Here is a 19,446-nt window from a genome sequence, read left to right as displayed (position 1 = left end):
CTTGCAGCTACAGAGTGCTGTGTTTGTCTTATAGGTTGGAGATGGTGACCTGCCTGGTAATATGACAATAGCACATGACCTACAGCTCACAGGCTCTGTTCTACCTGGCAGTCTAGCAACAGGTACACACACTCACACTTATCAGTCCCTCCAGGACTTTGCAATTTCACAACTTTTTTAGCAATATCAACAATTCCCCACATATTAAATTTGACCAATTACCACACTATTTCTGCTTAAAACTGTCTGATCACCATAAAAAAAGAGCTCGCAATTCTAACTAATCACAGCATTTTTACCGCATAAATTAGTTCAATCAAGTCAACAAACATTTTCCCCATCTAATAGTTAAAATGTAGTATTGCTTAGCGTTGCATTTTGATTAGATCAAGGCTCTGCATGCTCTGTGTGTGTGTGTGTGTGTGTCCGTGTGCGTTAGGTGCCCCTACACTTTCTCGTCTGCTGGAGGCTGGGCCTCAGTTCTCAACTCCGCTGGACTCCTTGGCCAGCAGCACAGACTCCTCCAGTGTCCTTCTCACTGCTGCACCCCCCACTATGGACTCCCCTGCCTCACTACACACAGGTCTCTCCCTTTCCCTTCCTGCCTCCCACTCTCTGCTTCTATATTGTACAATCACTGCCCATCCATCCTCTTCATTCTTTCGTCAACACCAAGCATCTCCTCTGTGTCTGTCATCAGATTGTGGCCATAAGTGTGTGATCAGTCTGTCACCTGAATATCAGACTCCTGTACATGACTTGTCAGTCCATCTCATCTCCTCCAACATGAAGCACATCCCCATGATTATGTCCTCAGTCTGTTGTCTTTACCCAGAGATTGGATTTTAATCATATAAGGCTGTTAGTAATCTGTGTGTGTGTGTGTTTGTGTGTGTACAGGAGGGAATGAGGTGGGGGCCTCCCTGCCTGGCCCAGGGGATGGGACAGAAGAAGACCTAGTGACGGTGTCCTACATGGCAGAAGAATTGGACCTGGAGACAGTGGGGGACATCATCGCCATCATCGAGGACAAGGTGCTCCTACGCCTCACACACCTAAAAACATGAGATGTGTTCGAATACCCATTCTAACATACTGTATACTAAAGTCGTGGCCAAAAGTTTTGAGAATGACACAAATATTAATTTTCACAGTCTGCTGCCTCAGTTTGTATCATGGTCATTTGCATATACTCAAGAATGTTATGAAGAGTGATCAGATGAATTGCAATTAATTGCAAAGTCTCTCTTTGCAAGGCAAATGAACTGAATCCCCCCAAAACATTTCCACTGCATTTCAGCCCTGCCACAAAAGGACCAGCTGACATCATGTCAGTGATACTCTCGTTAACACAGGTGTGAGTGTTGACGAAGACAAAGGCTGGAGATCACTCTGTCATGCTGATTGAGTTCGAATAACAGACTGGAAGCTTCAAAAGGAGGGTGGTGCTTGGAATCATTGTTCTTCCTCTGTCAAACATGGTTACCTGCAAGGAAACACGTGCCGTCATCGTTGCTTTGTACAAAAAGGGCTTCACAGGCAAGGATATTGCTGCCAGTAAGATTGTGCCTAAATCAACCATTTATCGGATCATCAAGAACTTCAAGGAGAGCGGTTCAATTGTTGTGAAGAAGGCTTCAGGGTGCCCAAGAAAGTCCAGCAAGCGCCAGGACCGTCTCCTTAAGTTGATTCAGCTGTGGGATCGGGGCACCACCAGTACAGAGCTTGCTCAGGAATGGCAGCAGGCAGGTGTGAGTGCATCTGCACACACAGTGAGGTGAAGACTTTTTGAGAATGGCCTTTTGGAGGATGGTGTCAAGAATGGCAGCATGGGACAAACTGATATTCTGCAAAAAGTACAGGGATTGGACTGCTGAGGACTGGGGTAAAGCTTGTCCGGAGAAGACAAGGTGAACGCTACCATCAGACCTGTGTCATGCCAACAGTAAAGCATCCTGAGACCATTCATGTGTGGGGTTGCTTCTCAGCCAAGGGAGTGGGCTTACTCACAATTTTGCCTAAGAACACAGCCATGAATAAAGAATGGTACCAACACATCCTATGAGAGCAACTTCTCCCAACCATCCAGGAACAGTTTGGTGACTAACAATGCCTTTTCCAGAGTGATGGCGCACCTTGCCATAAGGCAAAAGTGATAACTAAGTGACTCGGGGAACAAAACATCGATATTTTGGGTCCATGGCTCGGAAACTCCCCAGACCTTAATCCCATTGAGAACTTGTGGTCAATCCTCAAGAGGCGGGTGGACAAACAAAAACCCACATATTCTGACAAACTCCAAGCATTGATTATGCAACAATGGGCTGCCATCAGTCAGGATGTGGCCCAGAAGATAATTGACAGCATGCCAGGGCGGATTGCAGAGGTCTTGAAAAAGAAGTGTCAACACTGTGAATATTGACTCCTTGCATCAAATTCATGTAATTGTCAATAAAAACCTTTGACACTTATGAAATGATTGTAATTATACTTCATTATTACATAGTAACATCTGACAAAATATCTAAAGACACTGAAGCAGCAAACTTTTTGGAAATTAATATTTGTGTCATTCTCAAAACTTTTGACCACGACTGTACATACTTAATGGGTATATACAACATACTATATACGATTAGTTAATTTTAGTATACTGTAAACGAACAGTATCCTTTCAGTTGAGCATATTAGCGCTAAGTCTGTCTACCGGAAGTTGATGCTGTTGCTATGCAATCTTTTGACAGCTTGTTAGCATAACAAATTACTAGCTAGACATTTTACGACTTTGTGTGTGTTAGTAAATTCAATCTGGAGTGTCAGAGTGCATTCTGGGCACTCGTAAATTCCAAGCATTGTCAGCTTGTCCGTTCGTAAATTCCGAGCGTTTCCCTCTCGAAGTGTTCAGAGTGCACACTGGACGTTCTGGCCGAGGAGTAGGGCTGATCCGAGCGTTCGTTCTGACCATCACAACGGCAGTCAAGCACACAAGCTAACTGGCTTGCTACTTCCAGGCACAAATGAGAGAACACCTCACTCTGACCATTTTTCTCGCCCTGGCAGAGCTGGTTAGTCTGTTTTCATGTTATCCAGAGCGTTGGTGACTGTAACTGTGCTGCTGAAAACAATTTAATGAAGCTTTTTTGCCAACATTTACTGACACCGGCCGTATTCAATGGGTGTTGAGTGCTCGTAAAGTCATCAGTTATTCTGCACTATACCACTTCGCTAGGAATGACGTAAATAATCAAGTTAATAAATGTTGGGTAGTTAGTTAGATATCATATAGTTATTAAACTGGCTAGTTCGATGTATTAGTAGCTAACTAACTTTAGGTATCAAGCTAACATACCGGTACCTGAAATGATATGCTATGTGGAGTGTAAAGGATAGCGTAGCCAACAAACTGTCAGCCAATACAACTTGTAGCATAACTTAGCTGAAAAGTCATTACTTTATTACATTGCTCAACATTTACTGAACATTTGTCATAATTAGTTAAAGCATTGAATTTGTGTCCGCTCTCATCGGACTTGGGCTGCATATTTTCTGCCATTGTCTTCAAATCTGAAAACGTTGTGAAGCCACGCCCATTTTCTGGAGAATTGCAGAAATAGTGTCCACTGCTTGTATACTTCGTATTTTGGCAAATGTGGAATGACATCCGGGAACTTTAAGCATACTAAATATATCCATACTATGACCAATAAGCATTCTAACTCTATCCATACTATAACCAATAAGCATACTAACTATATCCATACTATAACCAATAAGCATACTAACTATATCCATACTATGACCAATAAGCATTCTAACTCTATCCATATTGTAACCAATAAGCATACTAACTATATCCATACTATGACCAATAAGCATACTGACTATATCCATACTAACTATATCCATACTATGACCAATAAGCATACTAACTATATCCATACTATGACCAATAAGCATACTAACTATATCCATACTATGACCAATAAGCATACTAACTATATCCATACTATGACCAATAAGCATACCGACTATATCCATACTAACTATATCCATATATCCATACTAACTATATCCATACTAACTATATCCATACTATGACCAATAAGCATACTGACTATATCCATACTAACTATATCCATACTATAACCAATAAGCATACTAACTATATCCATACTATGACCAATAAGCATACTGACTATATCCATACTAACTATATCCATACTATGACCAATAAGCATACTAACTATATCCATACTAACTATATCCATACTATAACCAATAAGCATACTAACTATATCCATACTATAACCAATAAGCATACTGACTATATCCATACTATGACCAATAAGCATACTAACTATATCCATACTATGACCAATAAGCATTCTAACTCTATCCATATTGTAACCAATAAGCATACTAACTATATCCATACTATGACCAATAAGCATACTGACTATATCCATACTATGACCAATAAGCATACTAACTATATCCATACTATGACCAATAAGCATACTAACTATATCCATACTATGACCAATAAGCATTCTAACTATATCCATACTAACTATATCCATACTATGACCAATAAGCATACTAACTATATCCATACTAACTATATCCATACTATGACCAATAAGCATACTGACTATATCCATACTAACTATATCCATACTATGACCAATAAGCATTCTAACTATATCCATACTATGACCAATAAGCATACTAACTATATCCATACTAACTATATCCATACTATGACCAATAAGCATACTAACTATATCCATACTATGACCAATAAGCTTTCTAACTATATCCATACTAACTATATCCATACTATGACCAATAAGCATACTAACTATATCCATACTATGACCAATAAGCATACTAACTATATCCATACTATGACCAATAAGCATTCTAACTATATCCATACTATGACCAATAAGCATACTAACTATATCCATACTAACTATATCCATATTAACTATATCCATACTGACTATATCCATACTATAACCAATAAGCATACTAACTATATCCATACTATGACCAATAAGCATACTAACTATATCCATACTAACTATATCCATACTATGACCAGTAAGCATACTAACTATATCCATACTATAACCAATAAGCATACTAACTATATCCATACTATGACCAATAAGCATACTAACTATATCCGTACTAACTATATCCATACTATGACCAATAAGCATACTAACTATATCCATACTATAACCAATAAGCATACTGACTATATCCATACTATGACCAATAAGCATTCTAACTATATCCATACTATGACCAATAAGCATACTAAGTATATCCATACTATGACCAATAAGCATACTAACTATATCCATACTAACTATATCCATACTAACTATATCCATACTATGACCAATAAGCATACTAACTATATCCATACTATGACCAATAAGCATTCTAACTATATCCATACTATGACCAATAAGCATACTAACTATATCCATACTATGACCAATAAGCATACTAAGTATATCCATACTATGACCAATAAGCATACTAACTATGTCCATACTATGACCAATAAGCATACTAACTATATCCATACTATGACCAATAAGCATACTAACTATATCCATACTAACTATATCCATACTATGACCAATAAGCATTCTAACTATATCCATACTATGACCAATAAGCATACTAAGTATATCCATACTATGACCAATAAGCATACTAACTATATCCATACTAACTATATCCATACTAACTATATCCATACTATGACCAATAAGCATACTAACTATATCCATACTATGACCAATAAGCATTCTAACTATATCCATACTATGACCAATAAGCATTCTAACTATATCCATACTATGACCAATAAGTATACTAACTATATCCATACTATGACCAATAAGCATACTAACTATATCCATACTAACTATATCCATACTATGACCAGTAAGCATACTAACTATATCCATACTATAACCAATAAGCATACTAACTATATCCATACTATGACCAATAAGCATACTAACTATATCCGTACTAACTATATCCATACTATGACCAATAAGCATACTAACTATATCCATACTATAACCAATAAGCATACTAACTATATCCATACTATGACCAATAAGCATTCTAACTATATCCATACTATGACCAATAAGCATACTAAGTATATCCATACTATGACCAATAAGCATACTAACTATATCCATACTAACTATATCCATACTAACTATATCCATACTATGACCAATAAGCATACTAACTATATCCATACTATGACCAATAAGCATACTAACTATGTCCATACTATGACCAATAAGCATACTAACTATATCCATACTATGACCAATAAGCATACTGACTATATCCATACTAACTATATCCATACTATGACCAATAAGCATACTAACTATATCCATACTAACTATATCCATACTATAACCAATAAGCATACTAACTATATCCATACTATAACCAATAAGCATACTGACTATATCCATACTAACTATATCCATACTATGACCAATAAGCATACTAACTATATCCATACTATGACCAATAAGCATTCTAACTCTATCCATATTGTAACCAATAAGCATACTAACTATATCCATACTATGACCAATAAGCATACTGACTATATCCATACTATGACCAATAAGCATTCTAACTATATCCATACTAACTATATCCATACTATGACCAATAAGCATACTAACTATATCCATACTAACTATATCCATACTATGACCAATAAGCATACTGACTATATCCATACTAACTATATCCATACTATGACCAATAAGCATTCTAACTATATCCATACTATGACCAATAAGCATACTAACTATATCCATACTAACTATATCCATACTATAACCAATAAGCATACTGACTATATCCATACTATGACCAATAAGCATACTAACTATATCCATACTAACTATATCCATACTATGACCAATAAGCATACTAACTATATCCATACTATGACCAATAAGCTTTCTAACTATATCCATACTAACTATATCCATACTATGACCAATAAGCATACTAACTATATCCATACTATGACCAATAAGCATACTAACTATATCCATACTATGACCAATAAGCATTCTAACTATATCCATACTATGACCAATAAGCATACTAACTATATCCATACTAACTATATCCATATTAACTATATCCATACTGACTATATCCATACTATAACCAATAAGCATACTAACTATATCCATACTATGACCAATAAGTATACTAACTATATCCATACTATGACCAATAAGCATACTAACTATATCCATACTAACTATATCCATACTATGACCAGTAAGCATACTAACTATATCCATACTATAACCAATAAGCATACTAACTATATCCATACTATGACCAATAAGCATACTAACTATATCCGTACTAACTATATCCATACTATGACCAATAAGCATACTAACTATATCCATACTATAACCAATAAGCATACTAACTATATCCATACTATGACCAATAAGCATTCTAACTATATCCATACTATGACCAATAAGCATACTAAGTATATCCATACTATGACCAATAAGCATACTAACTATATCCATACTAACTATATCCATACTAACTATATCCATACTATGACCAATAAGCATACTAACTATATCCATACTATGACCAATAAGCATTCTAACTATATCCATACTATGACCAATAAGCATTCTAACTATATCCATACTATGACCAATAAGCATACTAAGTATATCCATACTATGACCAATAAGCATACTAACTATGTCCATACTATGACCAATAAGCATACTAACTATATCCATACTATGACCAATAAGCATACTAACTATATCCATACTAACTATATCCATACTATGACCAATAAGCATTCTAACTATATCCATACTATAACCAATGAGCATACTAACTATATCCATACTATGACCAATAAGCATTCTAACTATATCCATACTATGACCAATAAGCATACCGACTATATCCATACTAACTATATCCATACTAACTATATCCATACTATGACCAATAAGCATACTAACTATATCCATACTATAACCAATAAGCATACTAACTATATCCATACTATGACCAATAAGCATACTAACTATATCCATACTAACTATATCCATACTATGACCAATAAGCATACTAACTATATCCATACTAACTATATCCATACTATGACCAATAAGCATACTAACTATATCCATACTATGACCAATAAGCATACTAACTATATCCATACTATGACCAATAAGCATACTAACTATATCCATACTATGACCAATAAGCATTCTAACTATATCCATACTATGACCAATAAGCATACTAACTATATCCATACTAACTATATCCATATTAACTATATCCATACTGACTATATCCATACTATAACCAATAAGCATACTAACTATATCCATACTATGACCAATAAGCATACTAACTATATCCATACTATGACCAATAAGCATACTAACTATATCCATACTATGACCAATAAGCATACTAACTATATCCATACTAACTATATCCATACTATGACCAATAAGCATTCTAACTATATCCATACTATAACCAATGAGCATACTAACTATATCCATACTATGACCAATAAGCATACTAACTATATCCATACTATGACCAATAAGCATACCGACTATATCCATACTAACTATATCCATACTAACTATATCCATACTATGACCAATAAGCATACTAACTATATCCATACTATAACCAATAAGCATACTAACTATATCCATACTATGACCAATAAGCATACTAACTATATCCATACTAACTATATCCATACTATGACCAATAAGCATACTAACTATATCCATACTAACTATATCCATACTATGACCAATAAGCATACTAACTATATCCATACTATGACCAATAAGCATACTAACTATATCCATACTATGACCAATAAGCATTCTAACTATATCCATACTATGACCAATAAGCATACTAATTATATCCATACTAACTATATCCATATTAACTATATCCATACTGACTATATCCATACTATAACCAATAAGCATACTAACTATATCCATACTATGACCAATAAGCATACTAACTATATCCATACTATGGCCAATAAGCATACTAACTATATCCATACTAACTATATCCATACTATGACCAATAAGCATACTAACTATATCCATACTATAACCAATAAGCATACTAACTATATCCATACTATGACCAATAAGCATACTAACTATATCCATACTAACTATATCCATACTATGACCAATAAGCATACTAACTATATCCATACTAACTATATCCATACTAACTATATCCATACTATGACCAATAAGCATACTAACTATATCCATACTATGACCAATAAGCATTCTAACTATATCCATACTATGACCAATAAGCATTCTAACTATATCCATACTATGACCAATAAGCATACTAACTATATCCGTACTAACTATATCCATACTATGACCAATAAGCATACTAACTATATCCATACTAACTATATCCATACTATGACCAATAAGCATACTAACTATATCCATACTATGACCAATAAGCATTCTAACTATATCCATACTATGACCAATAAGCATACTAACTATATCCATACTATGACCAATAAGCATACTAACTATATCCATACTATGACCAATAAGCATACTAACTATATCCATACTATGACCAATAAGCATACTAACTATATCCATACTATGACCAATAAGCATACTGACTATATCCATACTAACTATATCCATACTATAACCAATAAGCATACTAACTATATCCATACTAACTATATCCATACTATGACCAATAAGCATACTAACTATATCCATACTATAACCAATAAGCATACTGACTATATCCATACTATGACCAATAAGCATACTAACTATATCCATACTAACTATATCCATACTATGACCAATAAGCATACTAACTATTTCCATACTATGACCAATAAGCATACTAACTATATCCATACTATGACCAATAAGCATACTAACTATATCCATACTAACTATATCCATACTATGACCAATAAGCATTCTAACTATATCCATACTATAACCAATAAGCATACTAACTATATCCATACTATGACCAATAAGCATACTAACTATATCCATACTATGACCAATAAGCATACTAACTATATCCATACTAACTATATCCATACTATGACCAATAAGCATACTGACTATATCCATACTAACTATATCCATACTATGACCAATAAGCATACTACCTATATCCATATATCAATAGGCATACTAACTATATCCATACTATGACCAATAAGCATACTAACTATATCCATACTATGACCAATAAGCATACTAACTATATCCATACTAACTATATCCATACTACTATATCCATACTAACTATATCCATACTAACTATATCCATACTATGACCAATAAGCATACTAACTATATCCATACTATACCAATAAGCATACTAACTATATCCATACTATGACCAATAAGCATATATCCATACTACATATATATATCCATACTATGACCAATAAGCATATAACTATACATACTATGACCCATACTAACTATATCCATACTATGACCAATAAGCATACTAACTATATCCATACTAACTATATCCATACTATGACCAATAAGCATACTAACTATATCCATACTAACTATATCCATACTATGACCAATAAGCATACTAACTATATCCATACTATGACCAATAACATACTAACTATATCCATACTAACTATATCCATACTATGACCAATAAGCATACTAACTATATCCTATATATCCATACTAACTATATCCATACTATGACCAATAAGCATACTGACTATATCCATACTAACTATATCCATACTATGACCAATAAGCATACTGACTATATCCATACTAACTATATCCATACTATGACCAATAAGCATACTAACTATATCCATACTAACTATATCCATACTATGACCAATAAGCATACTAACTATATCCATACTAACTATATCCATACTATGACCAATAAGCATACTAACTATATCCATAGCATACTAACTATATCCATACTAACTATATCCATACTATGACCAATAAGCACTATATCCATACTAACCATATCCATACTATGACCAATAAGCATACTAACTAACATACTAACTATATCATACTATACAATAAGCATACTAACTATATCCATACTATGACCAATAAGCATACTAACTATATCCATACTAACTATATCCATACTATGACCAATAAGCATACTAACTATATCCATACTAACTATATCCATACTATGACCAATAAGCATACTAACTATATCCATACTATACCAATAAGCATACTGACTATATCCATACTAACTATATCCATACTATGACCAATAAGCATACTAACTATATCCATACTACTATATCCATACTAACTATATCCATACTATAACCAATAAGCATACTAACTATATCCATACTATGACCAATAAGCATACTAACTATATCCATACTATGACCAATAAGCATACTAACTATATCCATACTATGACCAATAAGCTATATCCATACTAACTATATCCATACTATGACCAATAAGCATACTAACTATATCCATACTAACTATATCCATACTATGACCAATAAGCATACTAACTATATCCATACTAACTATATCCATACTATGACCCATACTAACTATATCCATACTATGACCAATAAGCATACTAACTATATCCATACTAACTATATCCATACTATGACCAATAAGCATACTAACTATATCCATACTATGACCAATAAGCATACTAACTATATCCATACTAACTATATCCATACTATGACCAATAAGCATACTAACTATATCCATACTATGACCAATAAGCATACTAACTATATCCATACTAACTATATCCATACTATGACCAATAAGCATACTAACTATATCCATACTAACTATATCATACTAACTATATCCATACTATGACCAATAAGCATACTAACTATATCCATACTATGACCAATAAGCATACTAACTATATCCATACTATGACCAATATCCATACTAACTATATCCATACTAACTATATCCATATCCATACTAACCAATAAGCATACTAACTATATCCATACTATGACCAATAAGCATACTAACTATATCCATACTAACTATATCCATACTATGACCAATAAGCATACTAACTATATCCATATACTAACTATATCCATGACCAATAAGCATACTAACTATATCCATACTAACTATATCCATACTATGACCAATAAGCATACTAACTATATCCATACTATGACCAATAAGCATACTAACTATATCCATACTATGACCAATAAGCATACTAACTATATCCATACTATGACCAATAAGCATACTAACTATATCCATACTAACTATATCCATACTATAACCAATAAGCATACTAACTATATCCATACTAACCAATAAGCATACTGACTATATCCATACTATGACCAATAAGCATACTAACTATATCCATACTGACTAAGCATACTAACTATATCCATACTATGACCAATAAGCATACTAACTATATCCATACTAACTATATCCATACTAACTATATCCATACTATGACCAATAAGCATACTAACTATATCCATACTATGACCAATAAGCATTCTAACTATATCCATACTAACTATATCCATACTATGACCAATAAGCATACTAACTATATCCATACTATGACCAATAAGCTATATCCATACTATATAAGCATACTAACTATATCCATACTAACTATATCCATACTAACTATATCCATACTATGACCAATAAGCATACTAACTATATCCATACTATGACCAATAAGCATACTAACTATATCCATACTATCAATAAGCATACTAACTATATCCATACTATGACCAATAAGCATACTAACTATATCCATACTATGACCAATAAGCATACTAACTATATCATATCCATACATACTAATGCATACTAACTATATCCATACTAACTATATCCATACTAACTATATCCATACTAACTATATCCATACTATGACCAATAAGCATACTAACTATATCCATACTAACTATATCCATACTATAACCAATATCTAACTATATCCATACTATGACCAATAAGCATACTAACTATATCCATACTAACTATATCCATACTATGACCAATAAGCATACTAACTATATCCATACTATGACCAATAAGCATACTAACTATATCCATACTATGACCCATACTAACTATATCCATACTATGACCAATAAGCATCTAACTATATCCATACTATGACCAATAACTATATCCATACTAACTATATCCATCTAACATATCCTATGACCAATAAGCATACTAACTATATCCATACTATGACCAATAAGCATACTAACTATATCCATACTAACTATATCCATACTATGACCAATAAGCATACTAACTATATCCATACTATGACCAATAAGCATATACTATATCCATACTATGACCAATAAGCATACTAACTATATCCATACTATGACCAATAAGCATACTAACTATATCCATACTATAACCAATAAGCATACTAACTATATCCATACTGACTATATCCATACTATGACCAATAAGCATACTAACTATATCCATACTAACTATATCCATACTATGACCAATAAGCATACTAACTATATCCATACTAACTATATCCATACTATGACCAATAAGCATACTAACTATATCCATACTAACTATATCCATACTATGACCAATAAGCATACTAACTATATCCATACTATGACCAATAAGCATACTAACTATATCCATACTATGACCAATAAGCATACTAACTATATCCATACTATGACCAATAAGCATCTGACTATATCCATACTATATCCATACTATGACCAATAAGCATACTAACTATATCCATACTATACTATATCCATACTGACTATATCCATACTATAACCAATAAGCATACTAACTATATCCATACTATGACCAATAAGCATACTAACTATATCCATACTATGACCAATAAGCATACTAACTATATCCATACTAACTATATCCATACTATGACCAATAATATCCATACTAACTATATCCATACTATAACTATAGCATACTAACTATATCCATACTATGACCAATAAGCATACTAACTATATCCATACTAACTATATCCATACTATGACCAATAAGACTATATCCATACTAACTATATCCATACTATGACCAATAAGCATTCTAACTATATCCATACTATGACCAATAATCCATACTAACTATATCCATACTATGACCAATAAGCATACTAACTATATCCATACTATGACCAATAAGCATACTAACTATATCCATACTAACTATATCCATACTATCAATATATCCATACTAACTATATCCATACTATGACCAATAAGCATACTAACTATATCCATACTAACTATATCCATACTATGACCAATAAGCATACTAACTATATCCATACTAACTATATCCATACTATGACCAATAAGCATACTAACTATATCCATACTATGACCAATAAGCATTCTAACTATATCCATACTAACTATATCCATACTATGACCAATAAGCATACTAACTATATCCATACTATGACCAATAAGCATACTAACTATATCCATACTATGACCAATAAGCATACTGACTATATCCATACTATGACCAATAAGCATACTAACTATATCCATACTATGACCAATAAGCATACTAACTATATCCATACTATGACCAATAAGCATACTAACTATATCCATACTAACTATATCCATACTATGACCAATAAGCATACTAACTATATCCATACTAACTATATCCATACTATGACCAATAAGCATACTAACTATATCCATACTGACAATATATCCATACTATGACCAATAAGCATAACTATACATATATCCATACTAACTATATCCATACTATGACCAATAAGCATACTAACTATATCCATACTAACTATATCCATACTATGACCAATAAGCATACTAACTATATCCATACTAACTATACATATATGACCCATACTAACTATATCCATACTATGACCAATAAGCATACTAACTATATCCATACTACTATGACCAATAAGCATACTAACTATATCCATACTAACTATATCCATACTATGACCAATAAGCATACTAACTATATCCATACTATGACCAATAAGCTTTCTAACTATATCCATACTAACTATATCCATACTATAACCAATAAGCATACTAACTATATCCATACTAACTCTACATACTATAACCAATAAGCATACTAACTATATCCATACTATGACCAATAAGCATACTGACTATATCCATACTGACCATATCCATACTATGTCAATAAGCATACTAACTATATCCATACTATAACCAATAAGCATACTAACTATATCCATACTATAACCAATAAGCATACTAACTATATCCATACTATGACCAATAAGCATACTAACTATATCCATACTAACTATATCCATACTATGACCAATAAGCATATAACTATCCATACTAACTATATCCATACTATGACCAATAAGCATACTAACTATATCCATACTATGACCAATAAGCATACTAACTATATCCATACTATGACCAATAAGCATACTAACTATATCCATACTATGACCAATAAGCATACTAACTATATCCATACTAACTATATCCATACTATGACCAATAAGCATACTAACTATATCCATACTAACTATATCCATACTATGACCAATAAGCATACTAACTATATCCATACTAACTATATCCATACTATAACCAATAAGCATACTAACTATATCCATACTAACTATATCCATACTACTATATCCATACTATGACCAATAAGCATACTAACTATATCCATACTAACTATATCCATACTAACTATATCCATACTATGACCAATAAGCATAGACTATATCCATACTAACTATATCCATACTATGACCAATAAGCATTCTAACTCTATCCATATTGTAACCAATAACTACTGACTATATCCATACTATGACCAATAAGCATTCTAACTATATCCATACTAACTATATCCATACTATGACCCATACTAACTATATCCATACTAACTATATCCATATAACTATATCCATATTAACTATATCCATACTATGACCAATAAGCATACTGACTATATCCATACTAACTATATCCATACTGACTATATCCATACTATGACCAATAAGCATACTAACTATATCCATACTAACTATATCCATACTATGACCAATAAGCATACTAACTATATCCATACTATAACCAATAAGCATACTAACTATATCCATACTATGACCAATAAGCATACTGACTATATCCAATCTATGACCAATAAGCATACTAACTATATCCATACTAACTATATCCATACTATAACCAATAAGCATACTAACTATATCCATACTAACTATATCCATACTAACTATATCCATACTATGACCAATAAGCATACTAACTATATCCATACTAACTATATCCATACTGACTATATCCATACTATGACCAATAAGCATACTAACTATATCCATACTAACTATATCCATACTATGACCAATAAGCATATACTATATCCATACTATCCAATAAGCATACTGACTATATCCATACTATGACCAATAAGCATACTAACTATATCCATACTGACTATATCCATACTATGACCAATAAGCATACTAACTATATCCATACTAACTATATCCATACTATTACCAATAAGCATACTAACTATATCCATACTGACTATATCCATACTATGACCAATAAGCATACTGACTATATCCATACTAACTATATCCATACTAACTATATCCATACTATGACCAATAAGCATACTGACTATATCCATACTATGACCAATAAGCATACTAACTATATCCATACTATGACCAATAAGCATACTGACTATATCCATACTAACTATATCCATACTATGACCAATAAGCATACTAACTATATCCATACTATGACCAATAAGCATACTGACTATTTCCATACTAACTATATCCATACTATAACCAATAAGCATACTAACTATATCCATACTATGACCAATAAGCATTCTAACTCTATCCATATTGTAACCAATAAGCATACTAACTATATCCATACTATGACCAATAAGCATACTGACTATATCCATACTATGACCAATAAGCATTCTAACTATATCCATACTAACTATATCCATACTATGACCAATAAGCATACTAACTATATCCATACTAACTATATCCATACTATGACCAATAAGCATACTAACTATATCCATACTAACTATATCCATACTATGACCAATAAGCATACTGACTATATCCATACTAACTATATCCATACTATGACCAATAAGCATTCTAACTATATCCATACTAACTATATCCATACTATGACCAATAAACATACTAACTATATCCATACTATGACCAATAAGCATACTTACTATATCCATACTAACTATATCCATACTATGACCAATAAGCATTCTAACTATATCCATACTAACTATATCCATACTATGACCAATAAGCATACTAACTATATCCATACTAACTATATCCATACTATGACCAATAAGCATACTAACTATATCCATACTAACTATATCCATACTATGACCAATAAGCATACTTACTATATCCATACTAACTATATCCATACTATGACCAATAAGCATTCTAACTATATCCATACTAACTATATCCATACTATGACCAATAAGCATACTAACTATATCCATACTAACTATATCCATACTAACTATATCCATACTATGACCAATAAGCATACTAACTATATCCATACTAACTATATCCATACTAACTATATCCATACTATGACCAATAAGCATACTGACTATATCCATACTAACTATATCCATACTATGACCAATAAGCTAATATCCTAACAATAAGCATATGACTATATCCATACTATGACCAATAAGCATACTAACTATATCCATACTAACTATATCCATACTATGACCAATAAGCATACTTACTATATCCATACTAACTATATCCATACTATGACCAATAAGCATTCTAACTATATCCATACTAACTATATCCATACTATGACCAATAAGCATACTAACTATATCCATACTAACTATATCCATACTAACTATATCCATATTAACTCTATCCATACTATGACCAATAAGCATACTGACTATATCCATACTAACTATATCCATACTGACTATATCCATACTATGACCAATAAGCATACTAACTATATCCATACTAACTATATCCATACTATGACCAATAAGCATACTGACTATATCCATACTATGACCAATAAGCATACTGACTATATCCATACTATGACCAATAAGCATACTAACTATATCCATACTGACTATATCCATACTATGACCAATAAGCATACTAACTATATCCATACTAACTATATCCATACTATTACCAATAAGCATACTAACTATATCCATACTGACTATATCCATACTATGACCAATAAGCATACTGACTATATCCATACTAACTATATCCATACTATGACCAATAAGCATACTAACTATATCCATACTATGACCAATAAGCATACTGACTATATCCATACTATGACCAATAAGCATACTAACTATATCCATACTATGACCAATAAGCATACTGACTATATCCATACAAACTATATCCATACTATGACCAATAAGCATACTGACTATATCCATACTAACTATATCCATACTATGACCAATAAGCATACTAACTATATCCATACTAACTATATCCATACTATGACCAATATAGACTATTTCCATACTAACTATATCCATACTATGACCAATAAGCATACTAACTATATCCATACTATGACCAATAAGCATACTGACTATATCCATACTAACTATATCCATACTATAACCAATAAGCATATAACTATATAACTATATCCATACTATGACCAATAAGCATACTAACTATATCCATACTAACTATATGACCATACTATGACCCTAATATATCCATACTAACTATATCCATACTATGACCAATAAGCATACTAACTATATCCATACTAACTATATCCATACTATGACCAATAAGCATACTAACTATATCCATACTAACTATATCCATACATGACCAATAACTATGACTAACTATATCCATACTATGACCAATAAGCATTCTAACTATATCCATACTAACTATATCCATACTAACTATATCCATACTATGACCAATAAACATACTAACTATATCCATACTATGACCAATAAGCATACTTACTATATCCATACTAACTATATCCATACTATGACCAATAAGCATTCTAACTATATCCATACTAACTATATCCATACTATGACCAATAAGCATACTAACTATATATACTAA

The 19,446-nt window shown here is 32.2% G+C and overlaps 1 protein-coding gene across 4 annotated transcripts in view; it reads left to right on the top strand.

Moving 5' to 3' along the window:
• brd8a (bromodomain containing 8a) overlaps positions 1-19,446 on the top strand; it is a 48,151-nt gene that overhangs the window by 5,301 nt on the left and 23,404 nt on the right. For 3 of the 4 annotated variants that reach the window (XM_064971588.1, XM_064971587.1, XM_064971591.1), the window contains 3 exons: positions 35-122; positions 440-583; positions 901-1,034. In XM_064971588.1, the coding sequence (XP_064827660.1) occupies positions 35-122; positions 440-583; positions 901-1,034 (366 nt within the window). The remainder of the gene's footprint in view (positions 1-34; positions 123-439; positions 584-900; positions 1,035-19,446) is intronic. The other variant, XM_064971589.1, reaches the window with a different exon arrangement.

This window comes from Oncorhynchus masou, chromosome 8 (assembly GCF_036934945.1).
Source record: "Oncorhynchus masou masou isolate Uvic2021 chromosome 8, UVic_Omas_1.1, whole genome shotgun sequence".
Classification (NCBI taxonomy): domain Eukaryota; kingdom Metazoa; phylum Chordata; class Actinopteri; order Salmoniformes; family Salmonidae; genus Oncorhynchus; species Oncorhynchus masou.
This window is presented reverse-complemented; position numbering and strand designations above follow the sequence as displayed.